The 25217-nt window shown below is 43.5% G+C and overlaps 1 protein-coding gene across 6 annotated transcripts in view; it reads left to right on the top strand.

Moving 5' to 3' along the window:
- Positions 1-25217, top strand: part of MIB2 (MIB E3 ubiquitin protein ligase 2) — a 50735-nt gene that overhangs the window by 3105 nt on the left and 22413 nt on the right. For all 6 annotated transcript variants that reach the window (XR_015260833.1, XR_015260832.1, XR_015260831.1 and 3 more), the window contains 3 exons: positions 13018-13368; positions 13879-14050; positions 23357-23463. Coding sequence is in view for 3 of the 6 variants with exons in the window: in XM_086764488.1 (XP_086620614.1) it covers positions 13122-13368; positions 13879-14050; positions 23357-23463 (526 nt within the window). In the remaining 3 variants the exon portion in view is untranslated. The remainder of the gene's footprint in view (positions 1-13017; positions 13369-13878; positions 14051-23356; positions 23464-25217) is intronic.

Raw genomic sequence — 25217 nt, 5'->3', positions numbered from 1 at the left:
TGGCTCCATTTCTCCTCTGTGAAGTGTTACTGTGTTCTTTAAAGTACTCTGCTATCCAGAGCTGAAAAAGAACATCTGTACTTCTCAAATGTACAAACTTGTAATTGAATTGGTGTATGTGCTGACTCTCAAACCTTCACTAAGAACCAGGCAGGAAAGCAACAGCTAACCACCCAATTCATTCGGCTCCTAGGCAGCTGATGTCTCTCTAGCCAAAGGCATGTCAGGATAGATTAGACTTAAACCTCTTGATCTGCTTTCGGAGCACAGAAAGGGCAAGTTCCAGGCTGAAAACTGACAGGAGGGCAATGCTGACCGTTCTGAAAGCCTGAAGGGGAATCTGAAAGTTGGTAGTATGAGCTCTCAAGGCTCATCAGTATTCAGCAGGTTTTGTGTTATAGCTTGCTCCTTGCCAGAGTCTGAAGTAGGTAGTTTTAATTTTCAAAAGGTGGAGGCAGTTGTGTTCCTAACTCGGATGATTTGTAATCCTATTGTGTCACCGCTGCTCAGGGTACCAGAGTCTGAATGCCTGTGAACAGCCACATCAGAACCACAGTACTGTGTTTTCTCCAACCCACTATTCAACTTACTGCCTTTCTGGACAGACAAGGCAATCGTGTAGATGGTTTGGAGGACTATGAACTTTTAAGTGATTTAAGCCACGTTTTCATGGTAAATAGGAGTTGATAGCTGGTATGAGAGATGCAGACCTGAGCTTTACCTAGGGCTCAGCACCATCAGCTCTGCGCCTTCCCTCTAAGAAATACATTAGAACAATGTCTAAGTAAGAGCACAGTTAAAATCTGCTGTTGAGACAGATTTCTCCCTGATGGAATAAATTTAGTCTTCCATTTCTAGGTGATTGAAAATAGGTCTGGAAGAGATTTTGAAGAGGCCACGTAGTCTGTCCTTTTCCACAAGGCATGATAAACTGCATTGAAACCATTCCTGATGGAGATGTTGAGCTTGTTCTTTAAGTAATGGAGATTTTCTAGCTTCCCTGGCTGGTTGTATTTGACTCTATTAAAATGTTTTAAAATACATTTTGTGACTTTTGTCAGTGAACAGAATGAGCACAAAAGGACCTGCTAGCCAGTGCAAGCGAAGCCAGGGGGTTGACCATTTACCTCTTAATGCCAATGGCCAGAAAAGCCATGGTGATTCTGGCAGGAGAGGGGAGAGGAGTCATTCGATGCAATGCTTGTGAGTTTTTGTTTGTTTCCCTTGTGCCACGGTGATCTTCCATGGAGGATATGGGAAAGTTAAACACTGTTCTCCCATTTCTTCTATATGAAGTGAAAAAGATCTTAATTCAAACTTAGCAAATGTTTCCTTTTTCAAACAACATCACCTGGTGGTTGTATGTGTTTTTGGGTGGAGTGGGGTGTGTTTGTTTGTTTTTACTGTAATGCAGTGTAAATTTAACTCTGAAATCTGCTATTGAGGAAAATGTGGATTCTCATGAGCCCCAGCTACTGAGCTTTTCAAGGCTTGAGGCAGCAATCTGCAAGCTGTCAGGTCCAATTAAAGCAAATGGCTGGAGCTGTTTTTCTCCCTCCTGGAGAGAACACAGTTCATCAAAAGCCAGAAGGAAATTTCATCGGGCTCATGAGCAATTATCTTGTGGGATGTAATAAGAGAGATCCACTAGATGCCCGGTGTGAACTTTCACTTATAATCACTCTTAATTCTCCAGCGGGCAGATGAGCACTGATCTCAGCAATTTAAAGCCTGAAGTCTTTGTGTTCAGTAGAAGCTGGTAGAGGGAACTTGTTCTTTTGTAGGGTTTGACTGATGTAAAAGTTGAGATTTGCTTTTAAATCTGAATTTTGAGCATCCCTGACCTGGCAAAAGATATTCCACCTTTCTGTGTGTTGTGAGTTAACCCTGGTAGGCAGCTAAGCACCACACCGCTGCTTGCTCACTTCCACCCCAGTGGGACAGGGAAGAGAACTCGAAGGATAAAGTTGAGAAAGCAAGACTTCATGCGGTATGACAGTTGCTTGGGAAGACAAACACCATTACTCCAGACGTCCCCCTTTCCTATTTCTTTCCCTCAGTTTTTACTGCAGAGCACAATGTCATATCAGATATCGCTTTGGTCAGTGGGGGTCAGCTGTCCTGGCTGTGTTCACTCCCAAATTCCTGTGTGATCCCAGCCTACTTGCTGGCAGGGCGGCGTGAGAAACAGAGAAGGCTTTGATTCTGTGTAAGTTCTTTTTCAGCAATAGCTAAAACATCAGTGTGTTATCAACACAGTTTTGGTCACAAATCCAAAACAGCACTGTACAAGCTACTCCGAAGAAAACCAAGTCTGTCCCAGACAAAACCACTGTGGTATACCACAACTTCTGTTGTTGGAAGCCTGTGACAGCTGTTTATTTTTAGCTTACTGCTGGTGTTTCCCAAAGGTTGTGTTTGCTTTTTTGTATGGTTTAAAGCAAATATTGACCTGCTGTGCAATCCAGTTTATTTCATGGTTCTAGTCCATTACTTAGCATGAAGCTGATTCATTAAAAATACTGTGCTATAAGTTTGCTCCTGGTAGATCGTGTGGCTGATACTGTCAGTTTCTGTTTAACTTATTTTGTTACTCATCGCTGACAAAAATCCCTTTTCAGTCCATAGAACTTAGTGACAAAACCAGTCTGGATTGGGGCTATGCAGATGCGTGCTTGGTTTTGGAAGCAGGTTCATGTTTCCGTGTCTGTCGTCATCATAGGTGGGTTAAAGTTTGAGTGAAGTGAGAACTGAAGGTTCAAGGACAACTCAGCTGTGATTTGATAGCTGTAGAAGACTATAAGCTTTTTGTGTGTGCCTTCACACCCAAGTGGAAGAAGTTATCCCATTAGTATATTTCTTGAGACTTCAGTCGTATTGAAGCTGTGGTTCTTTGAATCCCATCTGTGACCAAAATCAAGGTGTCTTCTATCTGAGATGCCAGTTGCGGTCCTGGATCTGAAAGCAGGCAGTACTTTTTGTCTGTTTAGCCTCAAAAGTACAGAGGACTTCACAGCGCTCAGGTATAACAACAAAGGACTCTTGGCCCCAGTGTTTGCACTTAAAAACCAAGAAATTTAAATTTTGTAACAAGGTATATAGAAGATAACCCTGCAGGGTTTTTTAAATACCATCTCACCCTTTGGAAGCATGTGGGATGCTGACCTTATTGGGCTGTGGAGCCATTTTTTCCTGGTGTATCCTCCTTGTGACAGTCCAATATGTGCAAACTGCTGAGCACAGGCGTGCTGCCTTTCCCCCTAAGGGACAAGTGGTGGTGCCTGTGCATTTTGTTTTCTTGTTTCCTGTGATACACTTTCTTCTTTTGGTGAGGTCTCTTGCAGTATGAAGACAGCATGGCCTTGAGACTGAGTCACTCCGCTGGGATTATTGTAATCTGGTGCTTCTGGCTCTGCCAGAGACAGTCTCGGAAGAATCACTGAGTGTTTCTCTTGTCACAGTTCTGAATTAGGATCTTGGCTTTTGTCTAGTTATCTCTTATGCTCTTTCTTACCTAAGCAGAGCCCACCTTTGACTGTTTCATGCAGCAGCTGGCTTAGCTGGCTTTTGTGTCCACTGAAGCTATAATGAACCTAAAAATGTAAGATGTGTAACTTCTCTGTAACTTCTTCTATCTTTAGGATCTATTCTGAGATTGTTTGCCTTTTTTTTTTTTTTTTTTTTTTTTGTCTGTCAGGAAACCAGAATGCTGGGGTCAAGCTTCTCAGAAGGGTTTGTACAAAACTACTGTTACTGAATATGAATAAACTTGCTGGTCCTTCTTTTAGGCCTGCATCCTTTAACAAAGTGAAGGAACAGATAGCAAACCAGCACGACAAGCACTGAAAGCATTGCTCCTACAACTTGAAAGGGAAGGCAAGTCCCCCTCTGACCGTAACAACTCAGTGCTGGAATACAATCAGTGTAAACTGAGTGTAAAATTCAGTTTAGGCAAAACAGATCAATGGGCTGGCATTTGTAAAGGACAAGTGTTGATTGTAGCGATAAAGTGCACTCAGTGAGAGCGTCTTTAAGCATAGCGCCTGGGTAGTTATTTTTAGCATTTCCTCACTCTGTGTCCCAGTATTTCAGGATGTGTGCCTGCTGTTATACAGTGAAGCTGAAATGACAAGATATTAATCCCTCAGCAAAGCCATATTAATCACCTGCTTTATTCTGTTGATGTAATACAGTTAAATATATTTTTGAGAGCAGGTGAGGTACAGGGCATGGAAATGGTTTAACGTCATGCAGGCTTCTTCTTGATTGATTGGTTTTAATGGAGGCAGCTGCCTCATTTCTAATTTTTTTCTGCTGAGAGTAATTTGTCAGTAAGAACGGCTTAATTTATCTGCTATTGATATTTAACTTACAGAAACATCATCTGCTCTTCTCTCCCCCTGTGTGCCAGTGATGCCATTTTGCAAGATTTAGACTAAACAGAAATCCTGACAGCACGAGGAAAAGGGAAGCAGAGTGTCTTTGAGACCTTATGGCTTTGCAGTGAAACATTAATCTATTCACGTCAGCCAGTTCTGCAAATCCTTTTGATGGGCTGAGGCAGGGAACGTCATGTCTAATGACTGCTGTTACCAGTAGGTCTTGAAAAATAAAAGAACCACGATGTAACAGTGCCAAGGGTGACACCCTTGCTATTTGGTTTTGGTTCCTGGTAAGACTAGCATGGTTTCAGCTGGGAGATTCCTGTTCTGTTGAAGTTTTACCAAGGCACCCATGACCCATTTACACTACAGCATAATTGCTCAAACGATTAGACTTAGTGGCAAAATTAAGGTGAGACTGACCCTGCTCATGAAGTTTTCATTGTTTCTTTTATTAAATGCCTCTCGTTAGGATCAGATGCCTGTTTTAAAGAGTTGTGTTGTCAGGATTGGGGTCCACTCTTGTCTTTTTGGACTTGGTCTGATACCACTAAAATTTTCATGACTTGGAAATGGTTGGCTTTGATCTGCTGGTCCTTTGCTCTGATCTGCAAAGCTACTTGCAAGCAGGACCATCCCAAGTAGTTCAGCTCCTGCTAACTTGGCTTTACCAACCCATCCCCATTCTTCAGTCTCGGCGGCTACACAAGACCTGATCTGACAGTGCTGCTCTTTGTTTGAGCAAGGGCTGTGAAATGAGATCTGGAAGACTATAATAAGCAACTAAATGGGCCTGACTGCATGTTTTTCCACGTCAAGAAGCGGGATTTGTATTAGTGCTGTGTTATGAGGGAGGACCTTTGGGCCCAGTACAAGGGGACTGCATAGAAAGCCAAAGTTCAGAGTAGACAAGGAGGGAGACTTGCAAGTGGTGGAGCTGAGTATTGAATGGTATGAACTGGAGCTGAGGTATTAAAATGCCATAGGATAGGCAAAAGTGTCCAGACAAGGCCTCTGCTAGAAACTGGAGGCTGAGTGCAGAGAGTTCAACTGTGCAGGGAGGCGGGGAGGGCCTCCTCTGGGTTTGGAATTGCCCAACGCCGCACACCTGGGGCACCACGGCCAGCTGGCAGCAGAGAGGGCTGATGGCTGCGAGCCTTGCCTGCGAGCCAGGAGGGAACAAAAGCTACAAGGTGGACCATGCACGCTGGTAAGCCAGAAAGGATTATTTATTGTGTGTTTTGCTGCTTTTCTAGTCTGCTTTCATTTAATACTGGATGTATTAGTGGGAATTGTGTGTATCCTTGAGAAATTCCACTGCATCCTGTTAGTGAGGACGCGTACGTGTGTGCTGCTGTGGTGTCCTGGGGTCTTACTGTTTGCTGAGGAGAAAGAAAAGTGAAGGGTAAATCTGAATTTGAGCTTATTGGCATGAAGACTAGCTTTGGTAATTAATTTAGCAGCTTTGAGCCTTGGACAGAGGTATTTGATCCTAGTTATTGTCTGTTATTAAAGAATACAGAAGTATTTCTTTCTGTTTTGCAGAGAGGGAAACTGGGCTAGGGAACAATACTTAATTGTGTAGATTAGTAACTGGCCAGGCATTTAGCTATTCAGCTCGTGTTGGTTTCACAAAAACACTGCTTGTGGCAGGAAAGGGGGGAAACCTTGTCAAGCTTTATTTCTGTGGGGCAGATGCCCGTAGGAGTAGTGCAGAAAGCAGTACTGCTAAAACCCAGCTGCGCAGCCACAGCAGAAGTTCCTAAGCCAACATGAGCAGACTTAATTTAGCCATTACGCTTAACTTTTTAATAATCTCTGTTGATGTTCCTAGTGCAAGGATATACAAAAGTAAATCTTGAAACTTTACAGTAGTGGTAGTTGATAAATCTAAATGTTTAATTGCTTGATATGACTCTTTTTTAATGGCACTGTGTCCCTGAAGTTCCCTTGGAAGCAAGCAGTTAAAATGTGGTGTGTGTGTGTGTGTGTATGGTGAGAGCTTAAAATAAAATATTTGGAGTGACCAGGAACCACTTTGGCAGCTTAATTATAAAGAATGGTTGAAGAAACTGCTCCTGAGCCAGGTGCCTCTCTGCTGCCCGTTTTAGCTGGGAACAGATCCTTTTGACCTCTGATTTGAACCACAGACCTTTGCTGTTGTGTAGAATCCCACGGCAAAGAACAGCGAGGCCGACGGGACCACCAGCAGCGTCCTTTGGTGTCTTGTTGTTGAACTCTCTCCTGAAGAATGAATGACTTAATCCTGCTTGCTTGTGCTGCAGAGAAATTGTTCTGGATTTCTGCTGCTGCAGGCAGTGTTGGAGGCATGCTCTGTTCCAGGCTGTCTGTACACATTGTGAGGTTTGCCTGCTCTGCCTTGGGATCAAGGAAAGATAAAGCAAGTCATGTTTGTCTTGATAGAGCTCACTGGCCTGCAGTTACTTTGCTGATGTCAAGTGAATAGTGTCTTTATGCACGGTGCCCTGGCGCTGCTTGGTATGTTCACTTCTTCCCCGAGAGAGATGTGTTGAGGATCAAATAGCACAATTCCACTAATTTGCTAATAAAATTCACAGCTGGAATATCTCTGGCATACCTTTGTTCTGCTTGTTTAGTCCTGAGCACTGATCTGATCAGCACTGATCCAAAAGGATCATTGTCCATTTCAGTGATCTCTGTAAATATTTGCCCTCATTTTATCTGGTTACTGCCACTTGTGGCTATTGATTGTTATGGCTTTGTTCGTCACACTCTGTTTTCCTAGTCCTTTCAATGCCTTCTGTTGCTTTTCAATGGAAGAATCTCATCGACGTTAATTTACTGTGCTGCTATTGCTTCTTCTGCCTTTGCTGTTGCACAGAGAATGAAAGACTAGAGAGGTAGCTGGCGTGTAAGCTAACTCCCAGTCTGCTGCGAGTTAATTTAATAAACTCAAGCCTGTGTGTAGTTCTTCCTGTGGTGCTTATTCACTGTTTGTATGAGGGGGCGGTCTCAGAAGACAGGCTCTGAAACTGTTTACATGCTCTTCTAATTAAAATAAGCTTCTTTACTCACCTCTGAGTTGTGCTGAGGATGCCCAAGCTTAATTCTCTTACTCATAGCACTGTGTACCACGTGCAAAAGGTCAAGTGGGAGAATGGGTTTATAGCTCTGTAGTGTCACAGGGGCAGGGTGAACACAATGTGTATTGAATAAACAAATACTGAGCATCGAGAACTGTTGCTCTGACCGCTTCTGTCAGGCAGAGCACAAACTGCTCTCTCCTCTTAGTGACGTAATGTATTTTCTGTCCCTGAATGGGGATTTATTGAGGAAATCTTGACTCCTGAGGCTGCCCGGACCACCCAGGACTGGCCAAGGTGAGGATTTTTCCCCCAGCAGGCAGTCTCTAGCCCTGTACCCCATTGCGTCTCTGTGTTCATGTCCCAGACCCAGCGCTTCTGTTCAGAGCAGGCACATGAAATGAGGGAGAGGGTGCAAAACACTGCTGAGAGGAAACTGCAGTGGCCTGGTGGTGCGGCTGTCTGGGCGCGGCTGCACACCCCCCCCCCCCCCCCCGACCCTGCTCCCGCCCTTTCTTGCACGCGGCGGCCCCCCCCGACCCTGCTCCCGCCCTTTCTTGCACGCGGCGGCCCCCCCCCCCCCCGACCCTGCTCCCGCCCTTTCTTGCACGCGGCGGCCCCCCCCCGACCCTGCTCCCGCCCTTTCTTGCACGCGGCGGCCCCCCCCGACCCTGCTCCCGCCCTTTCTTGCACGCGGCGGCCACCCCCCGACCCTGCTCCCGCCCTTTCTTGCACGCGGCGGCCCCCCCTCAGCGCCGGGCTGTGGCAGTGGCCCGGGCCGCCCTGAGCTGCTGCTCCAGGATGGAGTGGGGAAGGGGGAGGCTTTGCCCTCCGCCGGGCTGGATCTTCCCGCCTCCGCCGGCCCTGCAGCCCTGGGGCCGGAGCTCCCCCCGGGGAGGTGTCAGTCGTCGAGGTTCCCTCGCGCCCCCCCCCCCCCCCCCGCCGCCTTCCTCAGAGCCTGGACGGGACGGGGCTGTCCTGGGCGGTGGAGCGGGAGCGGGCAGCGGCTGGCTCCGCCCGGGAGCCGCCCCGCCCGTCCTGGGTCGGCTGTGACCGCACCGCAGAGCGGGGGCCGGGCCGTGGGCGGCTACCGGGAAGCGAAACGACCGGCCGGCTCTTGGCCTCCGCCTCCGCCAGCCTGAGGAAGCGGCCGGAGGGCAGCAGCCCCTTGGGGTAGCGAGCTGCCGTGACGGTAACGCGGGGCGGGAGGGCGGCTCGGGGCTGTGGGTGCTGTGCAGGAGCAGCACACGGTTTAATGGCAGGAGGCCAGTTTCTCCGGCTGGTTTGGGTTCTGGGGCAGAGGGCTCTCCCGGCACCCCACGTGGTGGGAACAGGGCTTCCCCTGCTCTCGGACACCTGGGCTGGCCCCGCTGGACCGGGCTCTTCTATCAGTTTTAGAGGGTTGTAGCCCGCGTGTGCATTGTATTCCTTAGGAAACCGCCTAAGAGCAAGAGGATGAAAGTAGAAAGTGTGCGCTCCTTGGTAGGTGTTGAATGCTGCCGATCTCCACAGTTATTAGAGATAAAATATTCAAAATAACAGACTGTACCTGAGGAGAGCAAAGAGTGAAAGTGAATGAAAATAGTAAGAGATGGGGGATGATGTTACTTTCCAAAATGCTTAGCGTAATAATGATTTCTTTTGGGACTTATGAATTAACAGCTGGGAAAGCTGGGTGTTTCAGGCTCAAGTGAGCTGCTGTGGAAAAGATCTCGTGATAAAAGTTCTGCTGCAGCCATTTCCATGTGCATTCACAAAGGATGTTCAGGAACTAGAAACTAGAGGAATATCGAAGTCTGAGCTTTGCAAGCTTGTGCTGCTCTTTTGGAAAAGTGTACGATATGCGTTTGCCATAGCCAAAGTACTTAAGGAAGCATCCTTAGGATAGGCAAAGCGCTCTGAAGTGGAGTAATTCACACGAGGAGACAATTTGAGCTGCAAAATATGTGTAAAGGGAAAAAAAGCTGCTTAGAAAATAAAGAGAACAAAAGAGAACAAAGACTCTTGCATCTTCCTCTGTTTACCATACTGTTCAAATAACTTGATAACTGAGTTACATGCACTGACTTTGTCAGTCTGCTTACACCACTGTTCAGTTCTGTTCACTGTGTATCCAGTGCAGCAGCAACCTTTGCCTCCTCTGAGACAGATATTAGGTTGTCTCTAGAGCACCTACTACCAACAGCACAGTTTGAATATTGGCAGAAAATTGCAACAATTGTTGCAACTAAACTGTTGCAGCCTGAAGGCACCCTGAAGTATTTTCCCTTTGTCCCAGTTAAGTATTACTGGGTTTTCCCAGGAATGGACTTGTAGATTATACCTGGGCTGTGCTTTCCTGTGTGACAGTGGATGAGGTCAGAATGTCAGGTTAGGATTTAGAAATATGCTTCTGTCTTGTAATGGATTATTTGGTCATAGTTACTTTAAACTCCTATGGGAAATGGATGTTTTCTCTGTGAATCATTTCTGGTGGCTATACCTATCCTTCCCTGGCGTAATCATGACCCAGACAGCATTGAGGGAGGAGTATTTGCTTCAATGAATGAAACATTTCCACTTAGGAATTATATAATGCTGATTTCTGGCTAAGTTCAGACGGCATGAACATTGTAGTTAATCTCATAAAGATTTTGAACGGTTCGTTACTCTTGTTATGCATTACCCTTGCAGATTAGATGGGAATGCAGAATGCATTTGGTTCCTTCTTCTTATGTGGAAAATGGAATATTCACATTAAGAAGACAGGCTTTGGATCAGTGAGCAAGGGATTGCACGGAGGTCATTGCAGCGTAGACAACTCCATTAAGCAGTATTCAGCATCGCAAGCGTACAGTTGAACTGTAATAGCTTCCTCGAGCTGTGCGATGAGTACACGTGCAGCTCCTTTGTGAGTTGTAGGGACCTGCAGAGCTAAGGGAAGGTCGTTGCCCGTGGCAGCCCAAGTGTGTTCCCATCAGGATCCAGCTTATTAAGGACTGCTGGTCAGATGGATTTTTCTCCTCGCAACTCAGTACCTGTGATATTCACAGAGAGTGCTGCCTGTTGCAGTTCTGCAACAAGACACCTGATGTTGGCATGTCATACTGTATCCGTAAGTAAATTCACAGTGCAGTGAAATGTTGTGTTTCTCCAGGAATCCCTAGAGTGTCTTTGTGTAGCTTGTGTATGTCACTGGCAGTTTGAAGAAGGCATCTCTGTAGCATCCATGTCAGAAAAGTAGTGGGAAGGTGCGCAGAGAAGGTGTGGGTTGGCCTGTACGTAGGTCGCACATTTCTAGGCCCAAGGCAGTTCTGACCTGAGGTTGAACTCTGCCGTTGGACTGCTCTGTTAAGCATATATCGTGATATATAGTGTGCTAGCCTGCTCTGCTGTGTCCAGGTAGCAAGGGATCGTCCTCCTATACTGCAGTGGCTTACATTTTATGGGTTTGTGGCACAGCCTGGAATGTTATTTATGATTAATAGCTTTTGGAACGGGCATTGCCTTCCTTGAAATGCTGAGGGTCCTGAAGCCTGTGGTGTTTCATTCAATCCTGGAGTGAGGGAAAAGGTCCGCTGAAGTAGCATAGAACTCTTGAGGTTGGGGAGTGGCACTCCATCCTCATCTAAACAACACTAGGGTTTGTTGTTTCCTTCTTTAAGCATGCAGCTTCTTTTCCTGCTGTTATTACCTCCCCTCGCCTTCCACCTGTTCATTTGGATGAAATGGGAGAGGTGGTTGTCATAATTTTTAAGGAAAAGCCATCTAGCCGTAAGTGAAATGTGCTTCTCTTGTACCTTTATTTTGTTGAGTGTTCCCGTTTGTTTTCTCTGCAGGGGGTTTGACTGTCTTGACTGGTTGATAGCAGCCTTTCCAAAAAGCAGTTCTGCCTCGTAGTTAAAGCAATAAATTGTCCATTTTATTAATCTCATCTCTGATCTGGAGGAAATGGGGATTGTACAAATCTCATTAGGCTCTGCAATTTTTTCTAAAAAGGATATTCTTTCTTTTTTATAATGTCTGCTTTCATAAAGACAATAAACACCGATGCACCTTAAACTCAGCAATGTTATGTCCTCGTCCACAAAGGAAGTCTGAATAAAAGTCTTGCCCAAGGCATCTTTAGTGATTAGAATGAAAGATGACATGAAGTTCACAAGGACATTTGTTTTTGATGTTGCTCTCATGTGACAGGTGTTTGGATGTCACAGTGATGCATAGTCTGAAGCTAGAGAGATGCTAAAGCTGAACAGAAATCAGGCTCTTTCTGCACACTAGAAACTTGATGTTACATTGAACTACTCCTCCATACGTTTAGAAAGGGATGTTTGGCTGTAGGAAGAGTTTATTTTTAGACCTTGGTGGTTTCAGTTGTTTTATTGGTAGGTGGTAGCGTTAACGTGTCACATGGCACAGAGCTGTTCTTATTGCCGTGTCGGAGTGCACATCCTATTAGCTTGTTAGCTGGTTTGTCAGCCTGGTTTGAACTGGCTCTGTGTCATGGCAGTTGGTGCGATTTGCTGTGCTTTTGGAATCTGTGCTATTTAGCCCTTGGGGTTCTGTTGGGGTGTTTTTTCAAATTTTGAGAAAATTTTGGATGTTCTGGATAGCTTGAGAGGAAGAGGGAGACCCAGGGATGCCCAAAGATAAAAACATGCTACAGTAGATTTTTCCAGAAGTCAATGCAGCAGCTTGACCCTAAATATTGAAAACCACACTCCGCTGTCTTGTTGTTCTGGTAAAGAAGTGTTCCAGGTTTTGACAATTTATTTGATCTAAAAGTTGCAGATGTGCTGCATCCGTGTGGTATTCACCTCATATACCAGTTGTCATGGCAACAGTTGGAAAGGACATCCCAAGCTTTTACTGATCCCAGCACAGGATATGCAGTGCTTATTTGCAGGTCAGCAGTGACCTTTCCTTGTTCCTGCTGTAGCTAGCATTGATAAATAGCAGCAAAATATTGACATTTCTCTGACCTTGGCACTTTAAAAAAAAAACCCTGTTATTACTTTTGGAAAACAGACAAATGTTTCTTTCCTGTGGATCTTTACAGTTTCCTGTATCCCAGAATCTAACCCAAACTAACTTTTGGGGCAAGTGAAACTCAACAGTACAGTATTTTTGTGGTAACATGCATATGAAGAGCCTTCCTGAAAAATAGACTAGTATTGACTTTTTATTGCTAAGATCATGCTGCTGGTGTTTTCCTGGTAATTTCTTTCAACTCCATTTACTGTGCTTTTTTCTTCCTGTTGCATTGTGTCTCTAGTAGCTGTTGTGCATATTCCGGAATTTGAAATCAAAGGCTGGTACTGGAGTTTTGCAACGACTTCTTGCCCGGTTCTCTTCCCTCATGCCCAGCACTCTAGACTAAGTCTTTTGGATAACATGCGGATGTTTCTGTGCCTTGGCAGTCTGGCTAGTTTGTGTATCCTTCCCACCTGTGCTAAAGCTGTGAGGATCCCTGTTTTAAATAAAGTACAGACTTATCTACTCAGCAGATCAGACCTCTTCTGTAGACAGGTCATTCTGGGGAAAATGCGATGTTTTGAGTGGCATCACTTAATTGTATGTTGTCTTATTAGGTATGCTGAACATGCTGCTGACGATGCTGAGTGTGTTGCTGATGCTGTTGCCTGTCTCCAAGACGCATTACGTGGAAGGATTTTAGGGGTTACTGTGCAGATCAATGGACGTGGACCCCTATGCCAGCATGCAGGTCGGGATGCGGGTAGTTCGTGGAGTGGACTGGAAGTGGGGCAACCAAGACAGCGGCGAAGGGAATGTTGGGACTGTCGTTGAGATTGGTCGGACAGGCAGCCCAACCACTCCAGATAAGACTGTGGTCGTGCAGTGGGATCAAGGCAACAGAACCAATTATCGGACTGGATTCCAAGGGGCTTACGACCTTCTTCTGTATGATAATGCACAAATAGGTAAGTATAGCATGGACCAGAAGCACAATCGCTAGTGCTGTAAACTCATCTCCTGTAGCGTATGTACCATCTGCCTGACACACTAGCTGGAACGTCAAGCCTTTGCAACTGCCTGTGGACTGATGCTGAGCAGCAGTGTACTCTCAGCCAGTTCATGGCAATGGGATTCCTGTTTGCCTGTATGCAAAGGCTTTTCTTTCCTCTCTCTTTTTCATCCACGAGTCTAACAGTTTTGCTGACTTTGTCATTCTGTTAGATCCTGGCATGACTTTTAGGATGAGAGTCCTTAAGCCAGTAAATGGACACTTCATATTACACGTATCACTTCATATTATATTATTGCATCATCTTCAATACATGCACATACTTCTTCTTCTTTTCTTTTTTTCAAAAAAAAAAAAAAAACCGAAACAAAACCAAAAACATGCTGATGTAGTTCTAAGAACCTGGTAAGCCTGGTTTCTCTGGATTTTGTGTGGATCTTCTATTCCTTTGCTTTTGTTCTCCTAGGTGTCCGTCACCCTAACATCATCTGTGACTGTTGCAAGAAGCATGGTATACGGGGAATGCGGTGGAAATGCAAAATGTGTTTTGACTATGACTTGTGCACACAGTGTTACATGAACAACAAGCACGATCTGTCTCACTCCTTCGAGCGCTATGAGACAGCACACTCGCAACCGTAAGTAGTGCTATAGGGGAAATCCAGTTACCATGGTGAGATTTATAGGTCGCTATTCTGTAATAGTCACCTCCAAATAGGGGGTGTGCAAGATGACCTATTGAGGAGCAGGAAGAACCTAACAGAACTTCGCTAGTACACGTCTTTATAATTTACAAATAAATAAACGTACATATATTGGGGAGTGCTCAGATTTTTTTTTTTACTGATAGGATTGCATGATCAAAAAAGTTTGGGGACTGCTGTTCTATAAAATAGTGCAAGGCTGGGTCTGACACTTCTATGGAGGCTTCTTGAAAAAAGCCAGCAAACAGGAATCAGCAGGATTTTTTCTGAAAAATTAAATTCAAGTGAAAATTTGAAATGTTTGTCTGCTCTGGTTTTTATTTTCCTCCCCCTCAATTAAATAATTTCTTAGACATGCTTTACTATTTGATGTTCTCAGATGACTGAGTGGCTACAGAGGGACTGACAGGAATCTTGCACTCTCAAATTGTTGATTTCTTCTCAGGGTCTATACCAGTCACTGAAGAGCAACCCTTCTCGTTTACTCTGTGCTCTGCCTCTGCACACTAGCGTTATTGGAAGTGACTGCTACGTTGATGCCTGTGGAACAGCATCCATAATTTTATGCTTGTTCATGATGTGCCAAAACATGGAGCTCTGTTCTCCTGTCCTGAGGAAGAACTGAAAAATAGTCTCAACAGTAGTTTCATTTGTGCCTCCTAAGGCGGGCATGAAGATGAGTCTTGTAATCCTCTTGGCTTTAGGAAAGTAATAGAAGATCGGCTCTTGTCTCTGTCATTGATTTCCTTTTTTTTTTCTTTTTTTTTTTTTTTTTTCTTTCCTCTCGCATTGAAAATATCCTTGTACATTGCATCTGTCTGTGGAATGAAAAGTGTAATTACTTTGCTAAAGACAGTGGTGTCAGATTTGCAGCTGTTTTTCCTCCCATATGGGAAGCTCGCTCTGGAGCTGATTACCATCGTTTTGCCAGTGTGGCTGAGCCAGAATTCTGAGTGCGAGCAAAGGGGTAGATCCAAAGATGTCCCCTGTGAGCATTGAGGCTTGTGTTTATCCACCAGATTAGGATGTTTCTTGAGCTTGTGTTAATATGACAAGTCAGCCAAATCCTATTGTGAAATTAGCTTTGTGATTTAATATATATAGATATATTTTTTAAAATAGACAATATTTTTAATCTCTTCTTATGAATATTGTATTTACTCAGAGGTGCCTGCTTGTATCTTTTATCTGAGCTCTAGGTACACTCTGCTGTTAAGGTACGTAATCTTCCTCACATTTAGAGGAAAAATAAAAATAAGTAGGCAACAATTACTGTAAGAGACTGCACTGTTGCAGAGCAGTCCAAATTTTTTGGCCTTGGCATGGGTTCTCCATGGCGCTGCACGGTACTGCATTCTCTTGGGCAGCAGGCCAGCTCCATTGACCCTCATCAGGAACACCTAGGCAATTTCTCCCCAGGACTCTTACACTCTGCAGAACTTGTTTCCTTTTCTGAGGAATCTGAATGGTGAAAGATGTAAATAGAGCAGTTTTTCCTTTCAAGGCTTGTGTTTGACCTGTGTGCAGGCTGTCGTTGGAATTAGGCGGCAGAGTGCTTGCTGTCAGTGTGAAAAGAGAGCTTGGAAGACTGCCAGTAAACTTGCTGGACCTGGTACTGTCCTCTGTGGCCAGTATGTGGGTTGTTTGACTTTCCCAAAACACTGCAGCACCACTCTGGAATGTCGCTGAAGCACTGGAGGGCTCCTTGGAGGTAGATGTCCGCTGGAGCAGAACTTCATCTCTGATGATGCTCAGCTTCTAGTGGCTTTTTGGTTCGTTTGGTTTGGTTTTTTTTCCTAAACTGCTTCACTTTTTTTTCTGTGAGTGCGGTTCATTCAGTGGCTAGAGATGATGTGATACAAATTAACTTTTTTGGAGTTGCTATAAAGAAGTCTAGACATAGGCTAGAGTCTATGATACCAAATCTTTACTTAAGTAGCGGTGTTCTGATTGTCATTACTATGTGTTAGGAAGACCATTGCTTCTGCTAATACTAGGCAGCTAATTACAAAAAAAAAAAAAAGGAGGATGTGTGTTTGTGACATTGGGGCACAGCATGAGCTTGTCAGATGTGCCAGTGGTTTCTGAAACCCTCAGTAAGGGGTAAGGGAAGAAGCAGCAGTAGCTGTAAATGGATAATATGACATGTTTCCTGCTGTTCCTGTGTGGCAGGTATTGAATGTAGTCATGCTGAGGGATGGAGAGAAATTAGAAATCCACAATGAAGAAGCTTCCAGTTGTGGAAAACTGCAATTTTAAACTTGAATGAAAATTACATACTCTGATTCTTAAAAGTCGCTAAGCTTTTGGAGAAAAGGCTGTCAGAGATGCTTTTTGTTTGAGTTGGATGGTAGAATACTGTACTATAACTGCAATGCATATGCGTTTTACGCAAGAGCTTTCATACAGGGAGCTGGCGAACTGAAACAGTTCTACTCAGAAGTGTCTTGCAGTGCAGGAGCAGGAAGAAGTAGAACACTTTTGCTTTAATGCAAATGTAATGCTATGATTTGGTCTAGTGTTCAATAGATTGCTCTGCATTAAGAAAAAAAAAAAAAAACAACAACAAAACAAAGTGAAACAAGGGGCAGGGAGAGAGATCACCTTTGAACAATGCCCCAGAGAGGATTTCTACAGAATAAGTGAGGTCTGAGCTGTAAAGACACATTGCCTTAGGCGATGCAGTGTCTTTTTCGAAGAACAAAAATTGCATGCTTATGACTCACTAGGACTACCGCTGAGATCACTCATCTCAATTTTCTTGCTTGATAAAATAGAAGATAAAACCTTTGGCAGTTCCCCAAGGACCAAAGAAAGCTGTGTGTTTAAAAAGACATGGTAACTGCTGCGTGAATTTGGGTCGTCTTGAGGTTTTGTTGCTACTTGCATCTATTTGGTTATGAAACACAGAATGAGTTGTCTTTAGAGACCACAACTCTCTCACCTCCTTTCACTGGCAGGGAATTGGTTATCTTTTGGTTCTTTGCAGTGAGCCTCAAACACAGTCGTGTGTTGCTTTCAAGACCTGGGCAAAGTGCTGTGGTGAGCCCATTGGAGCGTTAATTAGTCAGAAAGCTTATAAGGGGAGTGCATGGAGAGACAGCCCACCAAATTTGAGAGCATCCCATAATCTTGGTTTTGCATAATGAAGGAGGGGCTACTTAAATATGATGATTGTAATCCTTGGCTTCCCATCAGTGAGGTCAAATGCAGAACTGTGGAATGCAGCTGTGTTACAGAGCTGTCGTGTCAAGTGTCCCTTTAACCAAAGATGTAGAGCTGGGAGTTCCTAGTCCCTCCCTGGTCTCCATTCTTAGTCTGTGTTGAGAGAGCATCGTCGTGCATCTGGTCTTGCAACTGCTGCCGTTGCTGATCCTTTGTCAGAGGAAGCTAAGGCCTCTAGTAGGAGAGTTTCAGAGCTCGCAGTGTGGTGTCCTTGCGCAGCAAATTGCTGCTGCTGGTGCTGCTGTTGCCAGAGCCACCACATGGCACCTGTGCAGCTAAACCTTGGCAAGGCCAACACGTAACTGTTTGTAGCAGCTCGCTAATCCTAGGGTTTAAGGGGCCTTAAGCCCAGACACACACTGCAGAGGGTTCCCAGTCAGTTTTCTAAAGAGGCTTTGAAGACACCTTTACCGAAGGGCTATTTCAGGCCTTAAATGACCTGAGTTTGAACCTCTAGTGGCAGGAAGTACTGAGGTTTTTGTTTTTGTTTTGTTTTTAATATATATATATTTTTACCATTTGAAGTAGTCTCTTTCTGACACCTGCCAATTGCTGATTTTTTTTATTGGTCTTGTTTGGTTTGAATTTTATGGCTGTTTTGGGAGAGACTTAGTTTAAAAGGATGAAAGCTCAGTTTCACTGAAGACTACTTTTTTTGCAATCGTGTATTCATTTGCTGAATATACCCTTAGTAACTGGAAGATAAATCAGTGTCTGTAAGCCAGGTAGCAAAGCAAAAGTCATCAGGTTTATCTCAGGGCTGGAATAGTCAGGCACACTCTGGTGGGTTTTGTAAATAATCAAGTCTGAGATAGTCTTCCTCTCATACGAAGTATTAATATTATATTCAAATACAAAAGCAGCAGTGGCATTTTGCATGCTTCACCTTCTCGGGGATGATGCTAAGTTGAATTTCAGTAGGGGATGTGGTACATTTCCCCCAGGCTATTTTCTAGACTTCACTCACCAATAAATCACAACCTTAACAATTTTTTGAAAATCTTATTTTTTTTTTCTGGAGAATAATGGATTTGGAGGAGCCGTCAAACTACACAGGGAAATGTTTTGTGTAATCAAGCATAAGAAATACAAATATTTTCTCACATTGTGTTTTATACTGTCGTCAAAACAGTTTGCAGTTATTTTCAGCTGTAATTCTTGAACCAGCTCTTTCTGAATCAGATATATTACGAGAACAAGTGCATGCTATGTTTTAGGTATGCATGTGCAATGCAGACCCATTCAAGGCAGCTTTAATAGTCCAGCCTTCTTCTGTGACTGCTTGTACTGTAAGCCTGAAGTAATATAGCAGCTGAGTGACAACTGCAGGGCGTTTGATTACTAGGCAATAAAGGGGATGCAAGTTTATTTAATGTAGTAACCTCTTCAACATGTGTTATTTAAGCTGCTAGACTAAGAAATTTTGGTAACATTTTGAATCACATGAGACTCCTGTGATGATGTGTTTGTTTCCTAACTTTAAAAAAGTTTATTGATTATTAATGAATTTATTAACATGAATTTATTCTATTAATTCATGAATATAGTTTTACTGTTAAAGAAAACCAGCATGATTTACCAGATAAACTACCTAACTGTGCCTTCTTAAAAAAACCATGTGTATTGCACAATGCTGGGGCTTATCCTTACACCGGGGCTTCCCTTATTTAGTTTGGAATGTTCTCTTTGATTTGTGGAGTAGTGATTAAATTTCCGTGATATATTTTATCTTTATCTTTTCTGGACTAACATGATAAAAACTGTAAGCAAGAGAAATCTTCACTAAAACATCCTTAGCCTGTGTTTTGAACTAATGGTCATGTTTAAAGGGTGATAGCAAGATGTTTCACTTTATATGCTCACCAGTGCGTCTGTGTCATTCTCAGTACAATATTCTGCCGTTAAAGGCTGCATATAGACATTTCTGAGAGCACAGTTGAGAAAACCTTCTGTCTGCAGTACAGTATTGAGTCTTAAGTGCGCACGCACATTTTAGTTCACATTTAGTAGCCTTGATCTGAAATCTCACCCACTGTGGCTTTCCAAAACTTGGTCTAATATGAGTTAGCTTTGGAGGTTAGCAAAAGAGACAGCAAGCATTTAGCCCAACTCAGACCTTGCGTTCTGAGTTATAAACGTACAGTTGGTTTTGTGAAGAACAGTGCCTTGGCAAGGAAGGATAGGATTGACAATGGAAATTCTTGGTAAAGACGGTTCCTGAAATAGGTTTCTGTGATCCTGATCCCTCACTTACTGGTGTCCTTGTCTTAGTCTGGTTCATTCTTGAGCAATCAGCATCCGCCTGCCATCTGTCAGAATTTCCTTCCTTTATCCTTTGCTGGAAGTGCTTCAGTAAAAGCTTTGCTAGGGAGGATTAGAGAATCTAGATTTTCTTATATCATTGAGGTTGGTTTTACGTGTAGTTTCCGTAAGATCTTTGTGTTGGCTTTTCTTGAGGTAGTCTGGGTAGATCTTTATACACCCTAGGAGTGTGGGTTTGTACCCACATGAGCTGAGATTCTAGTTTACAGCTGTGCCTTTCTGAAGAGATCAACACAGTATTTATGGCCTGTTACCTTGCAGGATGACCGTCCCTTCTGCTTTCCAGTCCCATGCATTGTGCTTGTTTCTTTGGATAAGAATTTTATACAGTGGAGAAATCTCTGTCTTGTAAAATGTTAGCCGTGCCTGCTATGAAGGGGCTCTGACTTCCGCAGGGCTCAGATTGCTACTGCAAATCAAAAGCCATCTCTGTTTAAACTTCTCCAGGTCAGTTGTTTTGGGTCTCAAATCTCTTACCTGTAAAGCATGGATGATGCTATTTTTCTAGCTGTCTGGAGCATAGCTCTCAGTGATGTGAAAGGCTGTGTAAGCACCTCCGTGAAACTTGAGCACCAGCAGAATATCCACAGGGGGTGGTTCCCAGCATGCTGGAGAGAGACAGAGCTTCATTCTGCACAGCGTGTGCTCTCAAGTGTTTTCTGGACCCTACAGTAAGTTAATATCGTTGGAATTTGTGGGGCAGAAATGGCTGCAGACTTTGACTGTCATAATTAAAATAGTTATTAAAGGCAGTATTGCAGTGATTAAATTTATCCCTAGGGTATTTTTGCAATGCACTAATAACTTTGGTTGTTATCCAGTATTTGGAGCAAAACATGTTGAATTAGATTAAAACCTAAGATATAATGGCTCAGGACGTCTGGTTCTTGCATCATTCTTCAGTCTTGCTGGTCAGGAGTGTGGTTCAAGACAAGGTCAAAATTTTTGTGAGGCCGGGGAAAGAAGGCAGCTGTGGTGAGTTGCCTCCAGCTTTTAAGTAGAATGGGAGATGGAGTTTCTTACACTTCTTTCTTCTTTAAGGACGCTCAGCTTTCTGAACTGCTCAGCTTTGTTTCCTGGTCTCCAGCCACAAATTTCATTGAAAGTGACAGGTTAGTGTGAGGGCTGTTGAGATGGAAAATGACTGCTGTTTTATGATTATACAAAAAGGGAAATTATGCTAGGAATATAGTGAACGGTGGTTATTTTGCTGTTTAAATGTCTTGCTTAAGCTTAGCTTGGTGCTAAGAGGTGCTGAGAGGCTTTGTACTGAAACCTCTCCTTTGTGAGAGTAGCTTTTGGAGGAGAGAAGTATATTTTTATCACTTTGTCTCAGGGTTTGACTAAGACATCTTTGATAAATTATTAGAAAAGTGTTAAACAATATACAGTGAAAATAGCTTGTTGTAGCTGTTTCAGATGTAGTACATAATCCATGTTGGTTTTTGAAGCCAGTCTATAGTGCATGACACAGTGCAGTAAAATGAATGCTGCTCAGTGTTTCTTTTTAGCTGAGCTTTTTCCTGGCCCTCTTGGATTATCTTCTCTTTCATAACAAATGCCAGCCTCGATGGTGTTTAAAACAGACAAAATCTCAGCCACTCAAAAAATGGTCTTTATCTTCCTTCTGTTGAGGTTCAGTCTGGATAATGAACATTCAACGATTATAAGAACGTGTGTAAATAATCTCTCCCTCTTTTTAAACACATTAGGTTGTAAAGCACAGGTGGGAGATCTGTTAACAAGTTAAGAAAGGTAAAAGACTTAGGCTTTTGATGGATAAGTAAACAGTAAGTTCAGGCATAAGCTTTTTATCCTTCTGAGTCTCCACCTTCTCTCTCAAGGTATTAAATGGAAAATAAATACAGTGTTCTGAGGTCAGCCCTACCCTGGTAGGCTTCCCCTCCCCTTTCCCTGGGGAACAGCTGCTGAACTTGGTTTTGCTCTGTCTGGTCTGGGAGTTGCCAAGAGCCTGTCAGGAGGAGGTGTGCAGTTATGAGCATGGATTGTGGCACCTTTGCAGTCACCTAGAAAAGCGGATTGTAGCCTGAGCGAGCAACCCAAACAGGTCTGTAAGGACTTTGGTGGCTTGGTACCTCGTGAGAAGGCTTCCTGCTAGGGAACAGAGACTAGGATCAGCACGCACAAAAACAGCAGAGAAGCTGTTGTAACGTTATGGGAATTGGAAGCTGCTTTAACAGGACATCAGACCCCCTGTTTACTATCACGTAGGTATTTTTTTTCTTTTTTTTTCTTAACATGGATCAGTGTGTATGCCAGTGATACAGATTGCAGGGCAGATGGAAAGGTCTGTGTTATCCTGGAAGCAGTCTAGCCACAACGTTGCTGGTCTCATCTGCTCTGCTTTTCAGCAAGTGAACTAAGCTGTGCAGTCTGCAGCTTAGGTTATGAAACACGCTGGACTCCCTATGACTGTGAGCTACGAGACTGCCTGAGCCGTTAATGCTTTCATGCAGTGCGCACCCTGGTAATGTCTTAAGCATTGCCTTAAACTTAACAAAGGGATACAAGGGCAGCTGAAAAAGTTCACTCTGTCTCTGAAGTGATGTCAAACTTTCTGGAGAAGTTACTTTTTCCTTACTCTTTTTCCTCCCCTCTCAGAGGCTCTGTTTTAAAGATATGTTTTAATTGTGTGAGACTTACATTAATTGACTTGAGTGCTCTTTGGGAAGCTTGTGGATTTTAAGTGGCACAGCTGGCAATGAGAAATTCACATGCCCTCCTGCTATGATGTTTAGGATTGCTTGGTATTTGTAGCAGAGCTTCCCCTGCTCGGTGTAGGCAGTGGGGTCAAGTTGCTAAATCCAGATTTTGATGACTTTGGTTTGCAGATTTTGTACCTTATGCTGTAGAATACTAGTAGTTATGTTAAAAAGTGTTAATTTGCAATGTATTCACAGTAATAATACTTGGCCCTCAGTGAGCTGTCTTCCCCTAGTATAATTTGTGACCTGTGTATCCTGTAGAGCGTGTGGGAAATTCTTTCTTCTTTGGAGCTACTAGATTTTATTTCTGCCCTACACAGCCTCCCCAAGGCTCTTGAAGTTCTGAAAGAAGGATGATCTCTTTTCCTTCATGGCTAAGCGTGTTGTGTGCAAACAAGTGAATGAAATAACTTTGAATCTTTGTGTTTATATATGTTCAACTTCCTGACTCAGCAGGATGACAATCTGGTATCTTGCAATATGAGAGAGAGACCCCACCACAGTCCTGCTGTAGGCAGATATGTGTGTGTCTTCACAGACTGTCACTGAAGTGTACGTGTTCCTTGTGCTCGCGTAGCAGCCTCTGTTCCCAATTGTCTGCATCCCACAGTTGAGAGAAATGCAGAACTTTTTTAAAGCTCACCATGGATCTAAATTTTTGGTAATATTTGAATATAAACCTAGGTCTTCTTTAGCCCAGTGTATTATTCACTATAATTCACTAATAATTCACTATAACGATACCTAAGTTATTCTGACCTTCCAGGGGAGACCAGCTTTTAGCATCAAAAACCCTGTTCAGCTATTTTGTTGTTTTCCCTCACTTCTTACATGCTCTTCAGAATTCAAGCCGTGTTTTTCTGTATGTAAGTGTGGTACACTTGGTCCTCATGTGACAGACCTTGGTTGGAATAGAGCTTTATAAAGTGTGAATAGTAACAAAAAATTATTGTTTTTGTCTTTCCAGAGTCCTAGTGAGTCCTCGTCAAAATTTGACTCGCATCACATTAAAAGGAACTTTCCAGGGGGCTAAAGTAGTCCGTGGTCCTGACTGGGAGTGGGGTAACCAGGATGGTAAGCTTCTTTTGAGATGTTCTGTAAAATACCATTTAATTTTCTTTCTTTTTTTTTTTTTTTTTTTTTTTTTTTTTCCCCCCTCCTCCAAATTGCTAATTGAAAAAGCATGTACTGAGCAGTAGCTTCTAGGGGAGCTGTTCAGATGCTGGAGGCTGCTGATCTTTAGAGTATTAAATATTACTTGTTTTCTTTTGTTTAAAAACGTATCTGTGTCATAAACTGTATGCATTCATTCGGGGTGTGGGAGGGAAGTTTTGCTGCTCGTATTTTATAGATGTGAAAACTCATGAGAACCATTTTGGAAGATCTTGCATAGAACTGTGAATGTAGACCATGTTACAAGAAAATAAAGACCCATCTTTCCACCCACAGTGGAAATAAGGTTTGCCTGACTTTGTATACGGTACTCCTTTTTCCTTTGGAGTTCTTTGGAATATCCTTATTTGGACACTTTTAAAAACAGTGAAAAGAAATTATCTGTAAGGAGTATTTCACAATGAGCATCAATGAAGAGCTGTTCGCTGTGGTTGCTGGAGTATTGTTTCTGCTTTCTGTATGAATTGTGACTTGAGGCTGAAAATGCAAAGGGACAAAGCTTTGGAGCTGCTCTTGGCGTGTAATGACTGTGTCCGATTCAGTGATACAGATTTATGGGTAGTGCTGCAGCGTTAAGGGAACTTCACTGACTGTTTCTCTTCCAGAGCCTTGTACACACTGAAATGTTTAGAACTTTCTTTTTTCCCTTAATTATTAAGTTCTAAGTCCAAAAGTTTTCTGTGTTGGTTCCACTATTTATTGCAGCTCTGGGTTCAGTGGAGGACATGGATAACTGCAGGGTCTGAGAGCAAAAGCAGCTTATGCTCAGTACAGCTTAGCCATCCTTTTGAGATCAGATCAACATTTACATGTCTGAGACTTGTGTTGCTTACAATGACTGTGACCGGAAAGCAGTTATATGTGCAAGACAAGTCAGAAGGAACGTAAGGTCAGCTGCTCAGCTGGTCTCTGATGAGTACTGTTTTGTCTTTGATGGAGTTGTCTCCATCCGCAGCCACTTGCTCTTCCGAACTTATCTTCCTGGTAGCACTAACACATCAACTCCACTTCCATTTAAGGAGGTAGCTTGTAAGTGGTGGTAATAAATAACCTCCAAACTCTGTCATAGGGTCCTGGTAAATTTCTGTATTGATCATGTGATCTTGTGTGTCTGGTAAGGGCAATAGCAGCTAGCTGAGAAATTTGATCAAATGGTCCTGCTTTTATTTACCTGTACCTTTTTAGTATTCCTGCTGCCTGAGGGCCCTTGCAGAAATCAGCATTGACTGCGAAATTTGCCAATTGACCAGACTGTTTTCTCTGCTGTGGTCAAGGTACGCCCTGGCAGCTCTTCGGGCCCTTCAGCCTTTTCATTAAATACATATTTTTCCTTACTACCATTTCTCAGAGTCCAAACACCATGGAAGTGGAAGCTAGTGCCCTCCTCAGAGAAAAGCATCTCAACAGGGTGAGGCGGGTGATAACTTTTTGTTGTTGTTTTTCAGTCTGAGTCCCTGCTGCAACAAACATGAAGTTCTTTTGTCACCACTGTGAAGTTTCTGTCAGCACTAATTTGAGGCTGGTGATACCTACCAGGTTTCTTACAGACTGAAAGAACAGAGAGAGGACAGCAGGGTGACACAACCTGTCCACGTTAATATAGCCAAAGGAGCACAAAGTTGCTACACGATCACTGTGTTCCCATGCTTGCACAT

The sequence above is a fragment of the Chlamydotis macqueenii genome, chromosome 21 (assembly GCF_036417535.1).
Source record: "Chlamydotis macqueenii isolate bChlMac1 chromosome 21, bChlMac1.mat, whole genome shotgun sequence".
NCBI classification, from domain to species: domain Eukaryota; kingdom Metazoa; phylum Chordata; class Aves; order Otidiformes; family Otididae; genus Chlamydotis; species Chlamydotis macqueenii.
Note: the sequence above shows the minus strand (reverse complement) of the source record. Positions and strands in the feature narration are given on the sequence as shown.